This window comes from Typopeltis vanoorti, chromosome 18 (genome assembly GCF_054136105.1).
Source record: "Typopeltis vanoorti isolate ZY-2024b chromosome 18, IOZ_Tvanoo_1.0, whole genome shotgun sequence".
NCBI lineage: Eukaryota > Metazoa > Arthropoda > Arachnida > Uropygi > Thelyphonidae > Typopeltis > Typopeltis vanoorti.
In genome coordinates, this window is record NC_143566.1 from 84,508,428 (window position 1) to 84,530,643 (window position 22,216).

The 22,216-nt window shown below is 36.4% G+C and overlaps 1 protein-coding gene across 1 annotated transcript in view; it reads left to right on the top strand.

The window, feature by feature from the left end:
• Nucleotides 1–10,148: 10,148 nt before the first annotated feature.
• Nucleotides 10,149–22,216, top strand: part of LOC150096877 (ganglioside-induced differentiation-associated protein 1-like) — a 51,734-nt gene continuing 39,666 nt past the window's right edge. Inside the window, exon 1 of the mRNA XM_090408473.1 lies at nucleotides 10,149–10,359. Within this exon, the coding sequence (XP_090264599.1) occupies nucleotides 10,291–10,359 (69 nt within the window). The 5' untranslated portion in view covers nucleotides 10,149–10,290. The remainder of the gene's footprint in view (nucleotides 10,360–22,216) is intronic.

Consider the following 22,216-nt stretch of genomic DNA (forward strand, 5'->3'; position numbering starts at 1 on the left):
TTATATTAAATAAATAGTTGATTGATTTACTAATATAAACACTAATATAATTGATACCCATTAATATTAAGATGCCTTTATGTCCTGATAATGAATTATAATTAATTTCATTTTGTCCCTGGATATCCCATATTTCCCCTATCGGCGGCATTTGGAAATTTAAATTTTTTTTCTCTACCGAATCCTACTTCATATTTCTTGATTCGTCTCCCTAAAAATTTGGTGACATTCTGGCTGTTAGATCGAGTAACATAAGGCCTCTGAATAGAGGCTCTGAATTATGGCCACCCTGCATAAACAGAAAATTATAGGAGGACAGTCTAATTCATAATTTTGTTCTTAGAAAAAAATTCCTGAAGCAAAAAACCCTCCGCATCGAAGAATAGCCAACGATCTGACAATATTTCTGTCAAATCGTAGTGTTATAGTGGTCATCGTGGTGGAGCATACGTAACGTTCATATCTGTAGAGAAAAAAAAAATTTAATTTCCAAATGCCGCCAATAGGAGGACTATGAGATATCCAGGAACAAAATGAAATTAATTATAATTCATTATCAGGACATAAAGTCATCTTAATATTAATGAGTATCAATTATATTAGTGTTTATATTAGTAAATCAATCAATCAACTATTTATTTCACCTTCAACTATATGGCATAGTTGAAGGCGAAAAAAATAAAAAACTTTTATAAAGACTTTGCAACTGGAACATTAACTCCTATGGAGATAACACAGTTTTTCTCCCCGAAAAGTATGTTTTTCGGATACAAACTAGCCAAAAAAATATACTCAATTGACAGACAAAGCACATAATTTCTATCTTTTAGACAGGATGAATCACTCGCATGTTAGGTCTTTCGCATTTATGGGGCTTTTATGAAGTCAAGTTACTTTGCCGTGACAGGTCATTGAGAAGTAACACGTTACGGAAAATTCAAAATATGCACTTCATGGTTTCTACTTTGACACTATTAGTGGGTTCCAAACATAACATTTCCATCCTTAGCATTTTTTGATTAGCGCTCGTTTAAAGTAATCAAGATCTTGATATTAATTAGTAAATTAAATTTAAGTTTCAAGATGATAAACGGTTTTCATTTGGATCAAATGATCCAAATGAAATCATTTCTCTAAATCAGGGGTCGGCAATCGTTAAACATAAAAGGTTGACCATACTTACATGACATGTTGAATTATTTAAATAATACATTTTATAATATGAATAATAAATTAAAAATAATTTTATACCTATAGTTCGTGATGTGGTCGTGCAACTTGGCGCGAGTCAACCATGTGACTCATCATGAGTGGGGATAACAAATGCGACGTCATCCTACGACAACCGAGATTTTGTCGCACTTTTGCAGTCGTTCCTTGGTCCGTCTTTTAATATAATTCAATAACATCAACTATTATTTTCAGATATATAGTTGTTAAAAATAATTTCAAAAATACGTTCAAGAAAATGTAAAATTACAGATGAAGAAAGAAGGTTTAATGGTGCTGTTATGAAAACATAAGTGTTGATGTTATGAAAGAATATAATATCGGACGTCATTACGAGAATCAATGAAAGCCAATAGAAGGATTTGAACTGTGAACTTTGAAAAAATCAAATTCATAAATTACAAGTTTCTTTGACTGCTCAGCGAAACATATTTAAGATGCAAAGTATTCATAATGAATCCATTGTTCGTGCTATACTTGCGACCCAATTATTAAAAATAAAAGTTAAATGTGGCCCATGTGTCTGAAAAGTTTGCCGAACCTTACTCTAAATGATCAACATTTAAAGAAATAATAAGAAATCATACGTAACTAATGGTAACAGTTACATTGTGTACAGTATAACATAAAAAAATCTCTGATTTCAGTTTTCACATTTCATTTCTGTAGATTTTGTGTTGTATCCACTAGAAGAAAATGCGATGATGAATGTACCTGTTTTATGTTTTCTGCAGTAATTTCCATAATTGTTTTGTTTTCATCTTAAACATTAATTTTAATCTTTATATTAATCATTCGGAGTTTAATGCTGACGCTAGCGACATGGTCTGAGGAAAAACTATCAGTGATCTATTTACAACGTCTTACTCAGCCATGGCAAAAGTGGGTGAAGAATAATGGTGATTTTAGTACCATAAGATGGATACGTTATAAACGACAAAATGATTGCAAAAGGTCTACAAATTGGCCATCCATTGATAAGCCAGATAGCATTCAAGTAAATATTGTGAGCTCTAAGCTACTTCTTGATGCAGAGCTCTACGTAATTGTGGAGTAGACTGACATGTTATGTGAACAATGAATCATGATATGACCTTTTCAAAACATATTTGAGTCTGAGTGTGGAAAATGTCAGGAGATCGTCATTTGCCAGATGTGGCATGCATCGATGATTCCGTGGATTTGGAATAGAAATATTTTTCATGCCTTTTCATTTCTGGACAAGTCTATGTTGTATGCATTTCGCCGTTCTGGATGCTATCTACCTGATTTTTAGCCGGATGCTCAATGACATGCTGCTCAGGATGTAAAGATATGGTTTGAAGAAATGGGAGCTTCTAGGAAGACTATTCAAATCCATTTTTCGTTCCGATGAACTGAGGGCGACACCAAAAAAGTACAGAAACTCACTACTATTTTGGTGCAGGAATGGATCCAAATATCTCTGATCCTTTTTCAACATTTTAAGTACCCATTGGTACTGCAGCTTAGAAAAGAGCTAAAAAAAAATTGGCACACTGTATCTGTAACTGTATAGCAGCATAGTGTATGTGGAATTTCTCTAATTAAATCTTTCCTTCTATTCGAATACCTTATTTCATTATAGTTGCGTTTTCCTTTTTTTTTCCTGCAAGTTTCTATAATAATCACTTATTTTTAATGAGAGCGATCAATGGGAATTTTGGGCGATTCTTCTTGTAGGCATGTAATGATGTCCTGGACTGCTGCGGAGAGGCCTTTCCCTGAATTTACGATGCTCTAGTTCATCCCACAAATGTTCAAAAAGTGTTGGGATCAGAGCTCTTTGGAGGTCAGTCAAGTGTGGTGACGTTCATGTTCACAAATCATGCAGTTACAGCAACAGTCTTATGACGTTCATTTTATTGCTGAAAGTGTAAATGGTCAATTCCATAGAAATGCCATAAAGTATGAAGCAATGCATTGCCCAGAATGTTCAGATACTTCTCGTATTTTAATGTTCATGGCATCACATACAGAGGTGTCCGAGGCCAAACCAGGAAAAACAGAACCATACTATCACACCGTCACATCCGAAATGCATTGTTGTGGTTATGCACGCTGGTAATAGATGTTCACCGGGTATCCCCCCCACACACACACCAACACCCGTCCATCTACTCGGTACAGGGTGTAGCGTGATTAGTCATTCTGTAATACAGCTTTCCAAGCTTCTACATCCCATTCTCTTTGCACCACAGAAGATGACGTTGCATGTTGATTTGGGTAATGTGGGGCTTGTATATTGCAATCATATCCATGGAAATCCATGTTGTGAACCTCAGTTCTGAATGTTTATGTGCATATTTGTTCCAGTCGATGCCAGGAAATCCGCATTCAATGTGTCGGCCGACGATTGGCGATTTTTACATATTATCCTTCGTAGCCTTACGGTCATATTCGGTGAGTGAGGCGGGTCGTCCACTACAGGAAGCATTTGTAGTTGACTCCCTGCACTTTAATCTCTGTGTAGGATCACTGATTATTGAACTGGGATGACCCAAATTGTGAATAATTTGCCTAGGCATGCAATATGGCGTCCTATCACAACGTCTCTTTCAAACTCTGTCCTTTGACTTCTTCCCAAGCAGTATATCTGTGCTGAGAATTCATTGCAGCATCGTGCTACTCTAAAGAAATTAACGCGAGCATACTCCTTTTCCTAACACTTTTTGCATCATCTTGTTGATCAAGTGAATGTTCTGCATTCAGAATCAATGCCAAACCACATATGTGCTATAATTTGGACTAAAGGAGGCCCAAGACATACTATATAACAATTTCTAATTCTCTTTCTGTACTATTGTTTCTGTGCTGCTATCAAACATTACGTATGATAATTGGTCTTTAAAAATTTAACAATTTTGCTTTTTTATTTGTAAATATTAGTTGTATAATTTTCAATACAAATCTTCAAATAAATATACCTACATTTTCAATGCAAATGTTATTGTCCATCGTAATATGCTGTCCTGCAACTCATGTTAATATGTTTCTATTGCAATTTTCTTTTAATGTGCATTTGCAATTACTATTGTTATTATTACACTTAATGCTATTCTTTTTATTATAAGTAAAGTAGCTATTTTCGAAGATTGCTATGATTATTATTGTTATTAAAAATTATTATTATTCATTTGCATTTATTAATTCTACTTATAAGAAACTTTTGTATCATAGCTTTAAGTTTTGTATATACACTTTTGTGTATATGCAATTTCTTTAAAATAAAATATTTGATTTGATTTTAAAAAAAAATGTTGTTATTACATACACGTCAAAGCACAACACTAAACTAGCTGTATACAGGAAGTATTCAAACCAATTGGAGACAGCTACCTTAGGCAGTGCGTAACAGAGGGTACCTGAGGATCAAGGGTATTGGATTTGATCATCTCATCAGATGATGATATTATAAATGGGGTGTTAAATCCTCCTCCAGTTGATGAGAGTGACCATGAGGTGGTTACTTGCAGGGTGATCAGTCATTTGAGGACGTCTGTTAGACAGGGATATATGTGGAATTATAAGGTTGGTAATTATGAAAAGCTCAGGAACCAGCTTGCGGCAATAAATTAGAAAGAGGAACTAAGTCGAAAGGATATCAATGCTGCTTAGGCCCAACTCAAGAACTATTTGGTAGTGTGTGTATATATATATATATATATATATATATATATATATATATATATATATATATATATATATATATATATATATATATATACAGGGTGTTCGGGATAAATTTGACAGTTTCGTAAGGAAAAAGAAAATCTTCTTTGTATCTATTAAATTTAATGAATTGACAAAAAAACATTACAGGCAGAGTTAATTACAATACTATCAACAAGATTTACTCAAAATAACCACCATTAGCATCGATCACAGCTTCAATTCTGCTTCGGAACCTCGAACAAGCTGATGCTACAGTCTCCCTGGGAAGGGCCGCAAAAACTGTTTTAATTTTATCCATTAACTGGGCTTTTGTATTACTGGAAGTGCGATTGGTGTCTTTTTCAACTGCGCCCCATACAAAATAATCCATGGGGTTAAGGTCTGGGGAGTTTGGAGGCCAAACATTTGGACTGGTGAAGTCGTAGAAATTTTCAGACAACCATTTTTGACTTTTCCCAGAGGTGTGGCAAGGGGCCGAATCCTGCTGCCATACATACGGCCTACCATTGGCTACCCTTGTTATCCAGGGCTTGACTACAGTTAGCAACTCCACGAACAAAGCCCGAATTCCAATGCCAGGGTTCTTCAACACCTGTTCCTGCAGATTTGCGAGGAATTCTGCTGTACGAACGCAATCAGATCGTCTGCTAGGGATCTTTCTTCTTGCTACATCCTCGTAGTCACCATTGCAAGTCTCTAGTTCATGCCTGATTGTTTTTACTGTATTCAGGGAGCATTGGGCAGCAGTCGTAATATCCTTATTTTGATGGCGGGCACGAATCATCATGATACAAGTTATTCTCTTCCATGATTCAGGTGGGTTCCAGCTATCCATCCTTTCTGACATCTTGTATATGAATGAAGAAGGGTCCAAACTTTTAAATGAAGAGAAGTGTGTGTTAATACATGTAACTTACGGAAAAATATAATTAATTATAAATATGTCAAATTTATCCCGAACACCCTGTATATATATATATATATATATACTGACTATAACCGAGACTAGAATAACAATTAAATTTATTCAAAACGCAATATGTTTCATCGGATTGTCCGACTTCTTCAGGCGTGGGAACATAAAAAGTAAGTAAACACTATAAGAAACATCGTATCACTATAAAACGACTATTATAAAATCAGTTAGCTTTGAACTGTAGCTACAGTCCGTTGAAGTTCTATTGTTAAGTAGCTGCGTGCGTCTGATTTCACGCGTGTGCCAATATCGGATAGCAGAGCTGAAAGAGTCCGGTAGATTATAGCTGAGGTTATTATTTATGTGATGAGGGTCCATAACAATTTCCTTAGACTCGACTATGCGTCGCTCCACCTCGTACACGGCATATATGAAGGTTTGAGGTTGTTGTCCAGTTTATCTCATGTTGACGGCCTTCATCATTTGTGTTTACTGAAAACAGTACATGGCTTGACAGGGCACTCGCTCTAGTTCTTTTGTAGGCAATGTCTCTCTGGTGTTCTTCCAGACGTAGGAGGATGGATTTTTCAGTTTGGCCATTGTATTGCTTCCCGCAGTCACACGTGATTTTGTACACTCCTGGGAATTGTAGATGGTTGTGAACTTGTTTGTATTTGCTTAAAATCGATCTTAGGTTAGGAAGAGTAGAGAAACAGGTTTTTATGTTGAACTTTCTTAAAATTCTTCTTAGTTTCGTGGAGAGCGAGCTGATATATGGTAAGGAGATATAACCTTTTGGATTGTCTTGCGTTTCTGAGTTGTTTTGATGGCGGTGGTATAGATGCTTATTAATAGTTTTCGACGAGCAGCCATTACTTGTGAAGATTCTTTGTAGATGTTCTAGTTCATTTTTTAGATCTTCATCATCGGACAGTATAGATCTAGCACGATGTGCTAGGGTTGAGATGATACCCACTTTCTGCGAGGATGCATTCAGGTATCGATCTGTGTGTGAAGATTTTCTAAAGATTGATATTTTAATAGAATCAGATGACTTAGTAAGTCTTACGTCCAGGAAGGGAAGAGATCCATTTTCTTCAACCTCCATTGTTAATTTGATATCTTGGCGGAAGTTGTTTAAATGATTTTAAAAAGACTGAAGGTTATCGGTGCCATGGTCCCAGATAAGAAATATGTCATCTACAAATCTTAGCCAAATTTTTGGTTTAAGAGTAGCTGAGGAGATTGTCTTTTGTTCGAAATCTTCAAAAACGATGTTAGCTAATATAGGAGACAGGGGACTTCCCATTGCCAATCCTTTATTTTGTTTGTAGATTTTCTTCTCATATTGAAAGTAGCCGGGGTGAACGCAATGTGATAGCATGGAAAACATCTTTTTGAAATTTTGTTCTTTAAAATATCGAGAACCTCTTGAATTGGTACGTTTGTAAAGAGAGCCACCACTTCAAATCTCACCATGATATCTGAAGGCTGGAGTTTGAAATTTTTGATTTTCGAGACGAATTCTGTTGAGTTTTTGATATATAAAGAAGAATTTCCTGTAAAACCTTTTAAAGATGAAGCCAGAAACTTAGATAAGCTGTAGGTAGGCGAGTCAATACTATCTACTATTGGTCTCATATAAATTATATATATATATAATTTATATGTGCCCCCCCGGTTTCTAATAAGTTCATTAGTTTGCTTAAGCATGGACTCTACCAATGTAGAACATGTTTTTCTTATTTCTGCATCTCGAAACCATACCTTCATAATGGATTGTATTAAGTTATCCTTAGTATCACAATTTATTTCCCATGTCCCTTTTTCACTATAGCCCACGAATTTTCTTTTGGATTAATGTCAGGAGAGTTACCTGGCCACTGATTGAAGCAATTGGATGTTGTGATTTTTGAGGAACTCTTTCACTTTTCTGAAGTGTGGCATTGAGCCAGATCCTGCTGGAAGATGAGTTCTTTTTCTTTCCGGATCTGTAGGTCCACTCTTTTCTCCATTTTTTTTGTGTATTGGTCACTTTTTATCATACCATCAACGGGTACAAGTGATCCGACCATGTGCAAAACAACCACAGAACATCTTTTTAGCTGGGTGTTTAGGAGCTTGTTGAAGGTGGGTGGGAGAAGTCTTCTCACCTGCTGACCCGCTTGGAAAAAGAAATGGCTCTCATTTAAGAATATGATCTTCTTTCACTTCTCAACAGTAAAGCATTTGTACACGTTTGCCCACTGGATTCTCTTTTATTTTGCATTGCCTTCATCAACAGTTGTTTCTTTTGTGGTCTATGGCAGTCGTCCCTGCTTCCAACAATCTTCGACGGTCTGTCATGTCAGGAACATTAATCCCACTAACTGCCAAGTCTCCATTTAAGTCTTCAGCAGAGAATCTTGGATTCATTTTGTTTTCCCTAAATCATAAACAATCATACTTGATTTATTAATAATGCCTTGCTTGCTTTTTCATAAAATGTATTACTTTTACTTTAATTAATTATTTATTTATTAATGAACCTCCGTAGTTTAGTGGACATGATGTCTGCATTCCATGGCGCTTGCTCGCACGAATGAAGGCTTTCAAATCTTGTCGCGACTATAGGAACATTTTCTAAGCCTTTTTTTCGACTAGTTCCCGTGTTAGTCGATCGCTGACTGACACAGACAAGCGGGTTTTTTCTCCTGGAAACTCGGGTTTTTCGTCCCATGAACTCAAGAAAATCGATGTTCCAACCTACACTATTTTCAGATATTAAAAATATTGTAGTAGTGTTAGGACCACGAGATTGGGGCACTTTTTAGCAGTCTCTTCACTGCGTGGTGATTAACTTCTAGCCTCCATAGAGCAATTGAAAGAACGACGGTACGTTGTGCCCTTCGATTGGAAAAGGTCCAAGTTCGATTCTCGTCGTGACAGGAGGAATCTTTATATAGGCTATTTCAGTTGAAGGTGAATTAGCCAATCTCATATGGAGGTAGTGGGATTTTTTCTCCCGGAAACTCGAGTTTTTCACCCCTCATACAGAGAAATCAGCCTTTCAGAACACACACAATTTACAGACAAAAAATACTAATGGTAGTGGTGGGCAGTATATGGCGCTGATGTAGATGATAATAGTAGAGGTTCCGTGTAGTTGGTGGATGGTGGGGTGGAGATGGGAAGTTGTAGAGTAGGTGCCTCCCTCAATGAGTCCTCGGATTTCTTGGAGGTGTCATGAAATAATAATAATAACTTAGTGATGCCAACTCCCTATATGGGAATAAAAAGCGTTAGTTTTTTTTTTTTTTAAACCTTTGGCATCTGAGTTTCCTTGGTATGCACTAATTAAAAGACACGAAGTCTTCCCAGGAGCTCTTATGTTCTCTTTTTATTAGTGCTTCTGCCATATGATTGATAAGGTATTGAACAGTCTATGCTCTCTTTAGGTTTCTGTCTGGTCTCTCATGAGAACTATGCTGGAAAGTCAGAAAAGCGAAGCCTTATTTCAGGTACTAATAAGTATGGGAGTCCTAGACCGAGCTCATGTCTTTTAAGTAGTGCATTCTACGGCAACTCCGATGTCGAAGGCTATATTATTATTATTTCGTGACACCTCCAAGGAGTCTGAGGACTCATTGAGGGAGGGCACCCACTCCGCAACCCTCCACCTCCACCAACTTCCCCGAACCTCTACGATTATCATCCATATCAACGCCATCAATTGCCCATCACCACCAGTATTTCTTGTCTGTAAATTGCGTGTGTTCTGAAGGCACAGGCATGCGGGATTTGTATGTATGCGGGATAAAAAAACCAAAGTTTCCGGGAGAAAAAAATCCCGCTACCTCCGTAGGAGGTCGGCTAATTCACCTTCAACTGAAAAAGCCCATGTAACGATTCCTCCCGTCACGACAAGAATCGAACTCAGACTTTTTTCAATCAAAGGGTGCAGCGTACCGTCGTTCTTCCAATTGCGTTACGGAGGCGCTATATTACCATAAACTCTCTAAACTTTAAAACGTGTACGTTTCTTTCTGTATTTCACTATAAAATATGAATGGATCCCTAAAATCCTCTATTTTAATATCTTATTATGCCAAATTGAAGCCTTTCGGTTCTTTAGTAAATAATATGTACATTTGTTTGTCAAATGTAAGACTCATCTCTGGAGACCACTCTACGCTAAGCAATTTTTTAAAATATAATTAGCCTTATATTTTCTTATTTTTACACGCATGTGTAAAAAACGCAAAATGTAGGTGTAAAAAACTATAAATGTATGTGTCCCTCGAATACTTGATAAAGTTGTGATGCAACTTTACATTGGAGATCAAAAACATGTGATATTGCAGAAGTACTTAAGAGGAAGTTTGAAATAAAGCAAGGGTAGTGGAATGTGTTGAAGTGGCGCATTTAATAAAATTAACTTACCCCAAAGTAATCTTAGGTTAAAAATAAATATGTCTTATAGTAAAACCGACGTTACTCGTCTCCTTTATATTTCAATGGGCTCGTCTCGTTGTCAAATAGTAAGTAACGCAAGATCACGAATAATAGGCTCATACCCTGTTGAGAGCCTGTACGGTAGTAATGCAGCCTAGATTTGTATTTCAAGCAAAAGTTTGAGATCGCAGTAATGAAAGTGTAATTGCGTAATTCTTTTTGGCTAGCTATGATCAGAATCTGCGCCAAGTTTCTAGTTATTTTTTCACTAACGAAGTAGCGATCGAAAAATAAGTTTGCGGTTTTTGTGATTTGATCGGCCTAAGATATGTTGTTTTTAGTCCATTGACTACTATGACACTCTCTACTTCGCCATGCTTCCAAGTTGTTTAAGAGAGCGTCATGGTTTTTTATCACACAAATCCTGTAATGTGACAAGAAACTGAAAGGGAAGCAAAGTGATAGGCAAATAACATCACATCTTTAGCTCAGTACATCAAATTCCTAATAGTACGATGGTACTGCAGTACAACACTATGTGAATTTGCAAGTTAAGAATTCCACAATATGAGAAATACTTTGTACTGATTAACTTATTCTCCTAAATGTTTCTATATATTTAAAGGCTGCTATGAACTATAATTTATAATACATTTATATCTCTATAAGTGTGATTAGTTATATTTATAATAATTATAAATGATGTCTTATAGTTATTATAAGGTTATTCAATACAAAACAGTGTTTAAATCAGTTTTAAGTTATGGATCTGAGAGCTGTGTTAGAAGCAAAATGATGGGCGAATAACATATCTGCAGCTCAGTATGTCATCAAATTTCTGATAGTATGATGGTACTGCAGTATATGGTGTTAAAAGTACTGGAAAAACTAGTTGAAAAGAAAATTCAAGAATGGGTGGATAATAATATGATACTGTATGAGAGACAGCATTTCTTTGTGAAGGGTCAGTCATGCAATTTACTACCTTATTATTATTATTTGACACCTCCAGGGAGTCCAAAGACTAATAGAGGGAGGGCACCTGCTGTACAACTCTGTCTCCACCACTCAATCCACTAACTATGCCAATGCCATCTACCAACTACCACTAGTATTTCCACAAACAAGCAGGATTTGAACCCACAGCCTTTTGGCTTGTGGAAGTTTTTTCACTTGGCTATGCTACTAATTATATATTGGGTTTTATCCTTTATCCAAGTGTTAGCAAACAAAGTTTGCGCCTGAAGTACTTTCAGGACTGGGGGCAACTCGTGGTAAAGGTGGAGGGAAGGGTGCATTAAGGGAAGGGCCCAGACCAGTTTCGACCTTTATTGAGGTGCTGTTTAAGTAAAGACCTCTATAAATTAGGCAGTCCCTATGAGCGACCGTCCAATTGAGCGGTGGCTCCACTCTGTGACAGGCTCACCCCACCACCAAGCAAAGCCATAATCTCGGCAGTGGTCCCACTCAGAGACAGGCAAAAACCTACTCCCGAGCAGAGCCTCTCACATCTCAGGGAAAGCAACCACTTCTGCACAAAAGTACATCAGTGGGAGCCAGACCCAGAGGTGGTGATAGTGAGGTGGAAGTAATGGAGAAGTCATATTTACCTATACGAGTTGCCAAAGGGTGTCACACCCTACTATTAAAATTCTCTGGATTAGCGATAAGTTTATGAAGTTTTTACACTTGGCTATGCTACTAATTATATATTGGGTTTTATCCTTTATCCAAGTGTTAGCAAACAAAGTTTGCACCCGAAGTACTTTCAAGACTGGGGCAACTTGTGGTAAAGGTAATATAAATTCTCATCAGTAGCCTTATCTCCATAAACTTATCTCTAATCCAGAGAATTTTAATAATAGAGTGTGACACCCTTTGGCAACTCGTATAGGTAAATATGACTTCTCCATTACTTCCACCTTAGTATCACCACCTCTGGGTCTTGCTCCCACTGATGAGATCTCAATAAAGGTCAAAACCAGTCTGGGTAGTGGCCCTTCCCTTAATGCATAGCATTATACATGTCCGCAAGGAGATGTGCTTTGCATTATGGGAGATACTAAGGCAAGTGATGAGAACGTATATGTTTACCACAAGTTGCCCCAGTTCTGAAAGTACTTCAGGTGCAAACTTTGTTTGCTAACACTTGGATAAAGGATGAAACCCAATATATAATTAGCCTTTTCGCTGGAGAGCAGATAGGCTAACCACTAACCAGCCAGGCTGGCAATAATTAATTATGCACTCAGGGTTCCCAAGTGGTAACTCTCCCAAGTACTAACTGGGCTCAGGTTTGCTTAACTTCAGTGATCAGACGAGAACTGGTGCTTTCAAACCTATCTGACCACTTTTTTACAACTTATAATAGAGTTTCAGCTGGATAATGGAAATGTCTACACAATGATTGCTGGATTTTGCAAAGGCATTTGACAGAATACCACATGGAACTCTTATGCAAATTAGAACAAATGGGGATGTATATGACACTCGTTATGTAGATAAGAGGGTGGCTGCTGGACGGATATCAAAAAGTGGTATATGGAGGGGCAGAATTGAGGTGAAAACAGTAGACTAGTGGTGTGCCGCGAGGTTTAGTGCTGGGATCACTGCTGTTTAATTTGTACATAAACGATACAGGAAATAACTTGAAAAGAAATATTCAGTTGTTTGCTGATGATACAAAATTAGGTAGAGTAATATTAATCAAGGTGATGTGGAGAGCTTGCAGGACAATTTAAGTATGCTGTCAGTGTGGACAAAAGAAAATGGGCATCAGTTTAATGTGGTGAAACGTAAAGTTATGCATTTTGGGATAAATAGATTACAAGCTGTGTATAACATTGATGGAAATGTACTCCAGGAAATAGATGAAGCCAGAGATTTTGGGGTGGTGGTAGATATAGTTCAAGTTTAGAGGACATATTGCTAAGGTTTCCAAACTAGTTCATAGGATTACTTGGTTATTGAAGAACACTCTAACAGGTTGAGATAAGGAAGTTATTTCTGTTTATAAGGCCTTGAGACACTCACATCTGGATTACTATGTTCAGAACTGGTCTGGGATTCTTGGGGATGAGGAAGTGGTGAGGATTCAGAGGCAAGTGACCAAGATTTATGTTGCTTAAAGGGTTTATAGGATTGATGCAGGGGAAATGTTTCAGCTCTTGGCTATAGGAGCCGAACAAGAATCCCTGGAAACTGAATAAAGGTATGGTTAGCAGGGCTGTGAGGACTAGATTTTTTGCTGTGAACAGTGGTTGAGATGTTGCTACACAAAAGCCTTATAAAGCCATATAATAACTTTTTGTCACTAAATGTTTCTCAACATTCAGTGTTTCTACAGTGTTTTCAGAACTTAAAATTGTGCCCACGAAATCCCTAAATCCTTATTCTCATATGCAGTTTCTTGCAGTGCAGTTTCATCATTGTGATAATACACAGTAAAATACATCACTTTTCACTTTTATCCTTTACTTGCAAGATCAGTTTATTTAAATCATTTGCAAGATCTCTACATCACCTGTAACTAATGACCCTCCTAATTTATCATAGTCAGTAAACACTGGATATCTATCCATTTGTTTACTGATACCATTCCCAAGACATCACCAGGGAGAAGATTGGTTGATGACATCGAAAATGTGAATCACAAGACATGAGTCATATAGCATTTGCTTAGTTGCTCACATGTCAGTTCCAACTGAGTTGCAGGAAATAATGGTTAACTTTTGTAATTCAGATACATAACATTTATTAATTAAAAAAAAAAAATTAACAGTTAATTCAAATTACTTCCCAGAGACACATGCAATCAAAGAGGTTCAGATTCAGATAATGTTTTAAAGTTTCACAAGTTTCAAGAAATGGATGATCTATTTATATCTGCTGGAGTGAAGAATCTTGTGAAATTTTGATTCCAGAGAAGTCTGAATCTAGTGTCAGTGGCATAATAAGCAAGGTCATACATTTTAGATTTCAATAATTTGATGTAATCCTGATGTTCTTGGATTGCAATCTTAACTGAACAGTTCATCTCTGCCAAATAACTATGTCCACATGAACAGTATATTTAATGGACATCAAGCATGGAGAGATGTAGTAATTTATCTTTGGTGGATGGTAGTAAAGAAGATAGTTTCCAAGGTGGAGTGAAGGTGGTGTATAAATTATACTAACATAGAACCTATGCCATCCATATTTGATGTTTCTTTAAGGCTAAGTATCGAAACTTTTCACATCAGATTGTAGTCTGGTTGAAGGATGATATATATCAATAATTTTCTGGATAGTGACTTGATTATATTCATTAGTAATCAAGGTGATTTTTATTTTACGTAATTCTTCAAAAAAAAAAAAAAGAGAGAGAGTGGGGAAGGGAGAAGAACAGATTGTGTGAGCTCTGGGTATGAAGTTTGTTATATCTGTATTCCGTGATGGATAAAGTGAAATATGGATGGATGTATCTGCCAGTGAAGGAAGGTTTTCTATAAACAGAAAATTGAATACTTTATAGAAGTAGAAGTATGGATTATTATTATCATTTACCCTATAAAATAATAAAGCACATGAATGCATATATAAAAGAAACTAAATATAAATTGTGAAGTAGTTTTAAAAGAATTCTAAGATTACATTACAGATTTTTGGATAGATAATACTAACATAAAAAAATACATAAAAAACATACCAAATGCTTAAATGATATACTAACAATTATAAAACAGTAAAACAAAAAATGGAGAGGATGTGATAAATTCCAAACTGTATAAATTTGGCAGAAAAAAATTTCATCAGAGGTTATTAAAGTTTTAAAATAAAAAATATAAAAATTAAATATCAATAGAATGGAATACAAATATAGTAGTACCTACATTTATAAAAGGGGGATAAAAACTGTTCATTATAGAGGTATTAGTTTATTGAATACATGCTACAAAATATATAGTAGAATACTTAATGAAAAATTGAAAATATACAGTGAAAAAATGTCAAAATGGATTTAGTAAAGGATGCTCTACAATGGAGGCAGCCAATTGTTTAAAGCTACTTATAGAAAAAAGAAACGAATTTAATTTTGAAACTCATCTTTTGTTTATAGATTATGAAAAACTTTTGTAAAGTAATTAATATATATATATTGTTTGATGTATTACAAATAATAAACATACCTAATATTTAACTACAGGCAATATTGAATATATATATATATATATATATACACATATATATATATACACAAACAGAGCCTGTGTAGCTCAGTGGATGTAGCGTTTGCACACCACGGCACTTGACCACACGAAGGAAGACTGCTTCGTTTCTAATCTAGTCAATGACTAGAAGAAATTTTTCTAAGCCTTTTTTCGACTGGTTCCCGAGTTAGTCGATCTCGGGCACGGGCAAGCGGGTTTTTTTGTCCCGTAAAGTCAAGAAAATTGACCGTAGAACCCACATTATTTCAGACATTAAATACGAGTGTTAGGGAACACGAGATGGTGGCACTTCTTGAGCCATCTCTCTTCACTGCATGCCGCTTAATTAGTGATAGCCTGGGGCCAGCTATTTCTGATTGGGTACCAGTGGAGATTAAACTGCCCACTCAGTCTCCAAAAGTTAGATAGGGCTAAAACAGCCTTGCCTACTCCCTATATATGGGAATAAAAAGGAATTAGCTGATTTTACATATATATATATATATATATATATATATATATATATATATACATACACACACACACACACACACAAAGATAATGAAATAAAAATAAAAGTCTGAAAAGCAATCTGTAAATTAAGGAGTAAGACTCGGATGTCCTCTATCTCCAACATGTTTTAATATTTATTCTAATCTAATCCTATGGCTTCCTCTCTTTGGGTTGCAGCTGATTACTAGGGAGATAATTATGAAACAAGGTGGTTTTCAGTTGCCTTCCTTGCCATAAGTATTTATGACTGAAGCTGTGTGTGTTCATGGGACCAATTTGCCTGTTTTGAGGGATGAAAAACCCGCGTTACCGGGAGAAAAAATCCTCCACCTCTGTATGAGACTGATTAACTCAACTTTAGTCAAAAGAGACTAGATAAAGGTTCCTCATGTCATGGACAGGAATCTAACCCAGGTATTTCCGACCAAAGGGCTTCATCTATACCAACTGAGCTATGGAGGCTCTTAATATTTATATTAATGAAATGTTATATTATACAGTGGAACATTATAAGTAACTAAGACACAGAAATTTGTCTGAATAATAAAATAAATACACTATTATTTGCAAATGATCAGATAATGATATTAGATAAGGAAGACAATGTATAAAGAGAAATATATAATTAAAACTTACAGCAGAACAGTTTGAATGAAAATACCACAGATAAAACTAAAATAATGGCATTTTGTGAGCAAACTCCAATCAGAAGTAAAATAGTTATCAATGATAAAATAATAGAACAGATAAAGACTTTTAATTATCTTGGATGTGAAATATATGAAGGAGAAAAAGACATGAAATTAAAAACTTCAAAAGGTTTACAGAGTATAGGCCTGTAAACAAAAAGAAACATCCTTGAAAATATACAATACTTTAACAGCACCTACATTACTATATGGCAGTGAAATTTGGGCAATAAATAAACAAGATAAAGAATAAATGTAAGCGAAATGAGATAGATACGTTAGAACTGCAAAATACACATTATTAGACAAAGAAAGGAACAAAGATATTTTAAAAGAACTAAAAATAAAATCAATCGAAGAAAAACCAAATAAATAAAAACAAAATTGAATAGAACATGTAAACCGAATGGCCAACATCCAATATCATAAATAATTAATAAAATAGAATCCAATTGGAAAGAGAAGGCAGGGTAAACCTCAAAAAATAATAATAATAATAATAAAAAATAAAATAATATATATATATATATATATTAGATTGAAAATGAGACCAGAACTGATCAATGTGGCTTCTATCTGTATTTTGTGTTATCATAATTATTATTAAGATAGTGAGTCTCTTGCCGCAGTATGACAGAGAACAGTTGAGGAGGGCCATAATTGCAAATGACTCTATGCACAGGTTATGCAGGAGGAGTGGTGTGGAGTTTGTGGACGTGTGGAGTGAGTTTGATGGGCAAAAGGACTTATACAAGATGGGTGGTTTGCATCTGAATGGATTTGGTGTGCGGAGATTGGAAAAAGTGTTGCTGAATGAAGTGAAAGTGGATGTGCAGAATCAGGGAAACTAGAGCTATTGGGGGGGGGGGATATGTAGACATCAGTGAGGCAGATGAGTGTAAGAATGTGTATAATATGCACGAGCTAGTATGAAGGACAACAAATCAGAATGGGATAGTTAGTATAAGTAATCAAGATAGGAGTGGGACTAACGGGCTTCTGCACTTTATGTATACTAATGCCAGAAGTATTAGGAACAAGAAGGAAGAATTTTTGGCCTTGGTTGGGTCTTCCTGGCCACACGTTATTGGCATTAGTGAGATATGGCTGACAGAAGATGATATAGCTAGTGGGACAAAATGTGAAGTGTATAGTGTGTTCAGGAGGGACAGAGAGAAAAAAACAGGAGGAGGAGTGTTATTGATGATAGCTGATGAACTGCAGCCAAGGAGAATAGAAGTTGAACTGCAGGATAGTGAAAAGAGCACATTTGAGGCTATTTGACGTGAGATTGAGACTAGCAGAACAAAATATACAGTTGAGTGCTGCTATAGACCAGGTGATGGAATAGATGGTGGAGATAGTATGCATAAGCAAATAGATGCAATGAGTGGAAGGAGGGTAATTATTATGGGGATTTCAACTATGGTAACATTCATTGGAAGGAGGAGAGAAAACATGGGAGGAAGGAATTGGATTTTATGTAGTTATTAAGGGATAACTACCTGAGACAGCATTTAATGGAATATACTGGGGGGTTCGAGAGTTCTTGACCTAGTAATTACATCTGCGAATTTGACTGTATTGAATATGACCACATTGCCACCAATTGGTGAGAGTGATCATAAGGTTGATCACTCTCACCTTATGATCAAGGTCACTCTCACCACCAACAGTGATGACCTTGGAGGTGGCTAAATGCGTGGAATTTTCAATTAAGACAGGGTACATGTGGAATTACTGGCTGGTAAGTATGACAAGCTTAGGCGATTGCTTGGTTCAGTGCCATGGCATGCAAAACTGCAAGGGCTGGAGGTTGATAGTGCGTGGGAAGCGATAAAGAAGCGTTTGAAGGAGATAATGGCTGAATGTATACCTAGAGTCTGTATAGTAAAGCATGTAGAGGCTAAATGGATGAATAACACCATTAAGCTTGAGCTGCAAAAAAAGAAACAACTGTGGAAGGAATTTAAAGAGAAAGAAAAGCAAAAGCAGATTATGAGAGAAAATTAGCCACGCAAGCTAAAGAGAATCCCAAATAGTTTTTTCGATATGCTGCAAGTAAAAGAAAAGATGTATACTGCAGCATGATTTTAAGGAATGTCGATGGTAGGGAGGTAACTGAGTCAGTTGATATAGTGGAATCACTGAGTGAGCACTTTGCAAGAGTATATCATCCAGGTAGTGATATTGCAGGAATGAAGAAACCAATAGCTTATACAGGAATTAAGTTGAATGAAATGGAGGTGAATACTATATTACAAAACCTTAATGTGAATATATCTGTGGGAATGGATGGTATACCAGCTCGGGTCTTACGTGAAGCGGCTAAAGAATTGTCAGTGCCCTTAACAATTTTGTTTAATTTGAGTCTCGGGTCTGGGTTAGTCCTGAGGGGGTGGAAAGAGGGGGAAATAGTTCCATTGCATAAAGGAGGTTCCAAGACTGCTGTTGCAAATTACTGACCAATGAGCATATCAGGAGTCGTTGTCAAGGTTTTCGAGAAAGTAGTCAAGAGAAAAATATAGGAATGGATTGATGATAATGAGATACTGTATGGGGAACAGCATGGTTTTGTGAAGGGTAGATCATGCCTCAGTAACTTGCTCATGTTTTATAACACAGTGATGGCTGAACTGGATAAGGGTAATGGGTTTACAGTGATACTGCTGGACCTTGCTAAGGCCTTTGATTCAATACCACATAGAGTTCTAATCAGTAAACTGCAGCATATGAGGATGGATATAGGGTTGATGAGATGGATAGCAGGGTGGTTGATGGAGAGATATCAGATCAGAGAGTAGTTTATTCAAGAGTAGAATCCAAAAGATGGCCTGTGACTAGTGGTGTGGCACAAGGTTCTGTTCTTGGACCACTACTATTTAATTTGTTCATTAACGATATAGGAAAGGATCTGAGAGGAACTGTTCATTTGTTTGCTGATAATGTAAAGTTGGGTAGAGCAATAGTGAATGCACATGATGTCAAAATTTTGCAGAATAATTTGGATAGATTGGAGGACTGGGCTAAGGAGAATGGATGTCAATTTAATGTGGCAAAGTGTAAGGTTATGCATTTTGGGGTGAAAAGATTAGCTGCAGTAAACCACATTGGTGAAACTGTACTCCAGGAGATTGATGATGCCAGGGATTTGGGAGTGTTGGTGGATAGAGGGCACATTGCAAAAGTGGCTAAATCAGCTCATGAAATCACTTGGTTACTGAAGAATACTTTGACGAGCAGAGACAAGCAAGTTATTGTTCCTCTGTATCGAGCCTTGATAAGACCCCATCTTGACTACTGTGCCCAGATCTGGGCACCAGGGTTTCTTCTTGATGGGGAGGAGGTGGAGAGGATCCAGAGGCGAGTGACAAAGATGATAGTAGGTCTATGAAATGAACCTTATGAGAACAGGTTGAAGATTTGTGGGTTGCTGAAATTGGTTGATAGGCAGAAAAGGGGTAATATGATTGAGACATTCAAATTACTGAAGGGTTTCTATAAGATTAATTCAGGATATTTTTCAGAACAGGACTGGTGGGGGGAGGATTAGGGCCATCCATGGAAACTGGGCAAGAGTGTGGTTAGCAAGGGTGTTAGAATTAGTTTTTTTAACTTGGAGAATGGTGAATGAGTGGAATAAGCTGCCAGAGTCTGTTTGTTGTCGGTGCCATGACTGTGAATGAGTTCAAGGCAAAGTATGACAGATACTGTGTGGATGTTGAATAGTTGTTCATGAAATTATGTTTAGGGACTCCCTTGATGAGTCTAAGGACTCCTTGGAGTTGCCCATAATAAAAATTATTATTATTATAGTTTGAATTATTAGAATAAAGAAGGAATCATATCATTAGCCGTTTCCTACCTATGTTTGTAATGAATGGGTTATAAATTTAATGAGAGCTTTTGCAAAGTCCAAGAATATGATTGTATATGATTCTCCCTTATCTAACTTGTTACCTTATAAAATGCATGTAAATTGCTAAAAGAAGACCTAACCTTTGCAAATCCATGCTGACCATCATAAAGAATACCATGTCCATCAATGCAATTTTTTATTCTATTCCTTCTTTATTCTAATAATTGAAGGATGATATCTATCAATTTTCTGAATAGTGACTTGATTATATTCATTAGTAATTAAGGTGATTTTTATTTTACTTAATTCTTCAAAAAACACCTTGGCAACAACTATAGTTATATAGACTGGTCTATAATTGGGAACTTTTTATCTAGAATCGTGCTATTTTACATTCTTTCCATTCCTTGGTAACCTTACCCATTGCAAGAATTAAACTACTGCAATTTCTAGATAAATTAATGCCATGTTCCCCTGTATCAACTTCACTATTGAACATGAATCCAACAACAGTTTTCCCTTTCTGGATAATTTAATAATCTGTACTCTCATAAAGAATAGTCAATTTTCTGTTTTGAAAAACTTCCTTCAGTGACATATCTGTCAATCTTCGTACTATCATCCATCACAGAAGACAGGTGTTATCAAAACTCTTATAAGTAGAAGTCACACAATCTGCTCTGATTCTTTTCTCTTGAAAGAATTAAATAAAATAAAAATCTCGACTGCTAGTGAATATAATCAAGTTGCCATCTCGGAATCTGTCAGTAGATATCATCTCTCAACCATGATAAATCTATTCTAAAGTGTTTCTATATCTTACCTTAAAGGAGTATTGGAACAAATAGCATGGGTTCTTTGCAATTATAATCTATATACCACCTTCAATCCAGCTCAGAAACTTTCTTTTGTACTATCCACTATAGATTTTTTTTTTTTTTCTCCCTCTCTCCTTGCCTGGTGAGAATGTCCTGTTTTTGTTGACTTCATTATTTAGGACAGTGGCCTTTCTGCTGAGATTAGAATCTGAGAACATCAGAACTACAATGGATTCTTGGAAGCTGAAAAGTCTGGCCTTGCTTGCCATGACATCATTACTACACATACCTTTTTGAATTTAAAACAAGATTCTTCACTCTGGTAGACTTAAATTTAATCATCTGTTTCTTGAAAACTTATGAATACATCTTCATTTTTTAAAAAATAATTAAGTCATGTAATAAAATTTTCAATGAAAGTCTGGCTGCAGGAAAGGTACCCAGGGAATGGAAGGAAGGTAAGATAGTGCCATTGCATAAGGGTGGTAACAGACTGGAAGGGTCTAATTATAGGCCAATTTGTGTGCCATCAGTATTATTATTATTATTCAGGCCTCCATGGAGTCAAAAGACTCATCGTGGGAGGTCCTTCCTAAGAACATAAAGTCTGTCAAGACTCATCGAGGAGAGGCCCCCCCTAAGAAACACGTCTATCATACCACTCCTTAAACTCATTGACCGTTCTCGTTCTCACCACTCCATCAGGCAATGCATTCCATGGTTCAACCACCCTCCATGCAAAGAAACCACTCCTCACCCTCTTGCTCACAGTTTCCTTTCGTAATGTCCAGGGATGGCCTCTTGTCATCACTCCTTCCCGCTGCTCAACCAAGCAAAAGAACTCCCTAGTGTCAACCCTGTAACCACCTCTC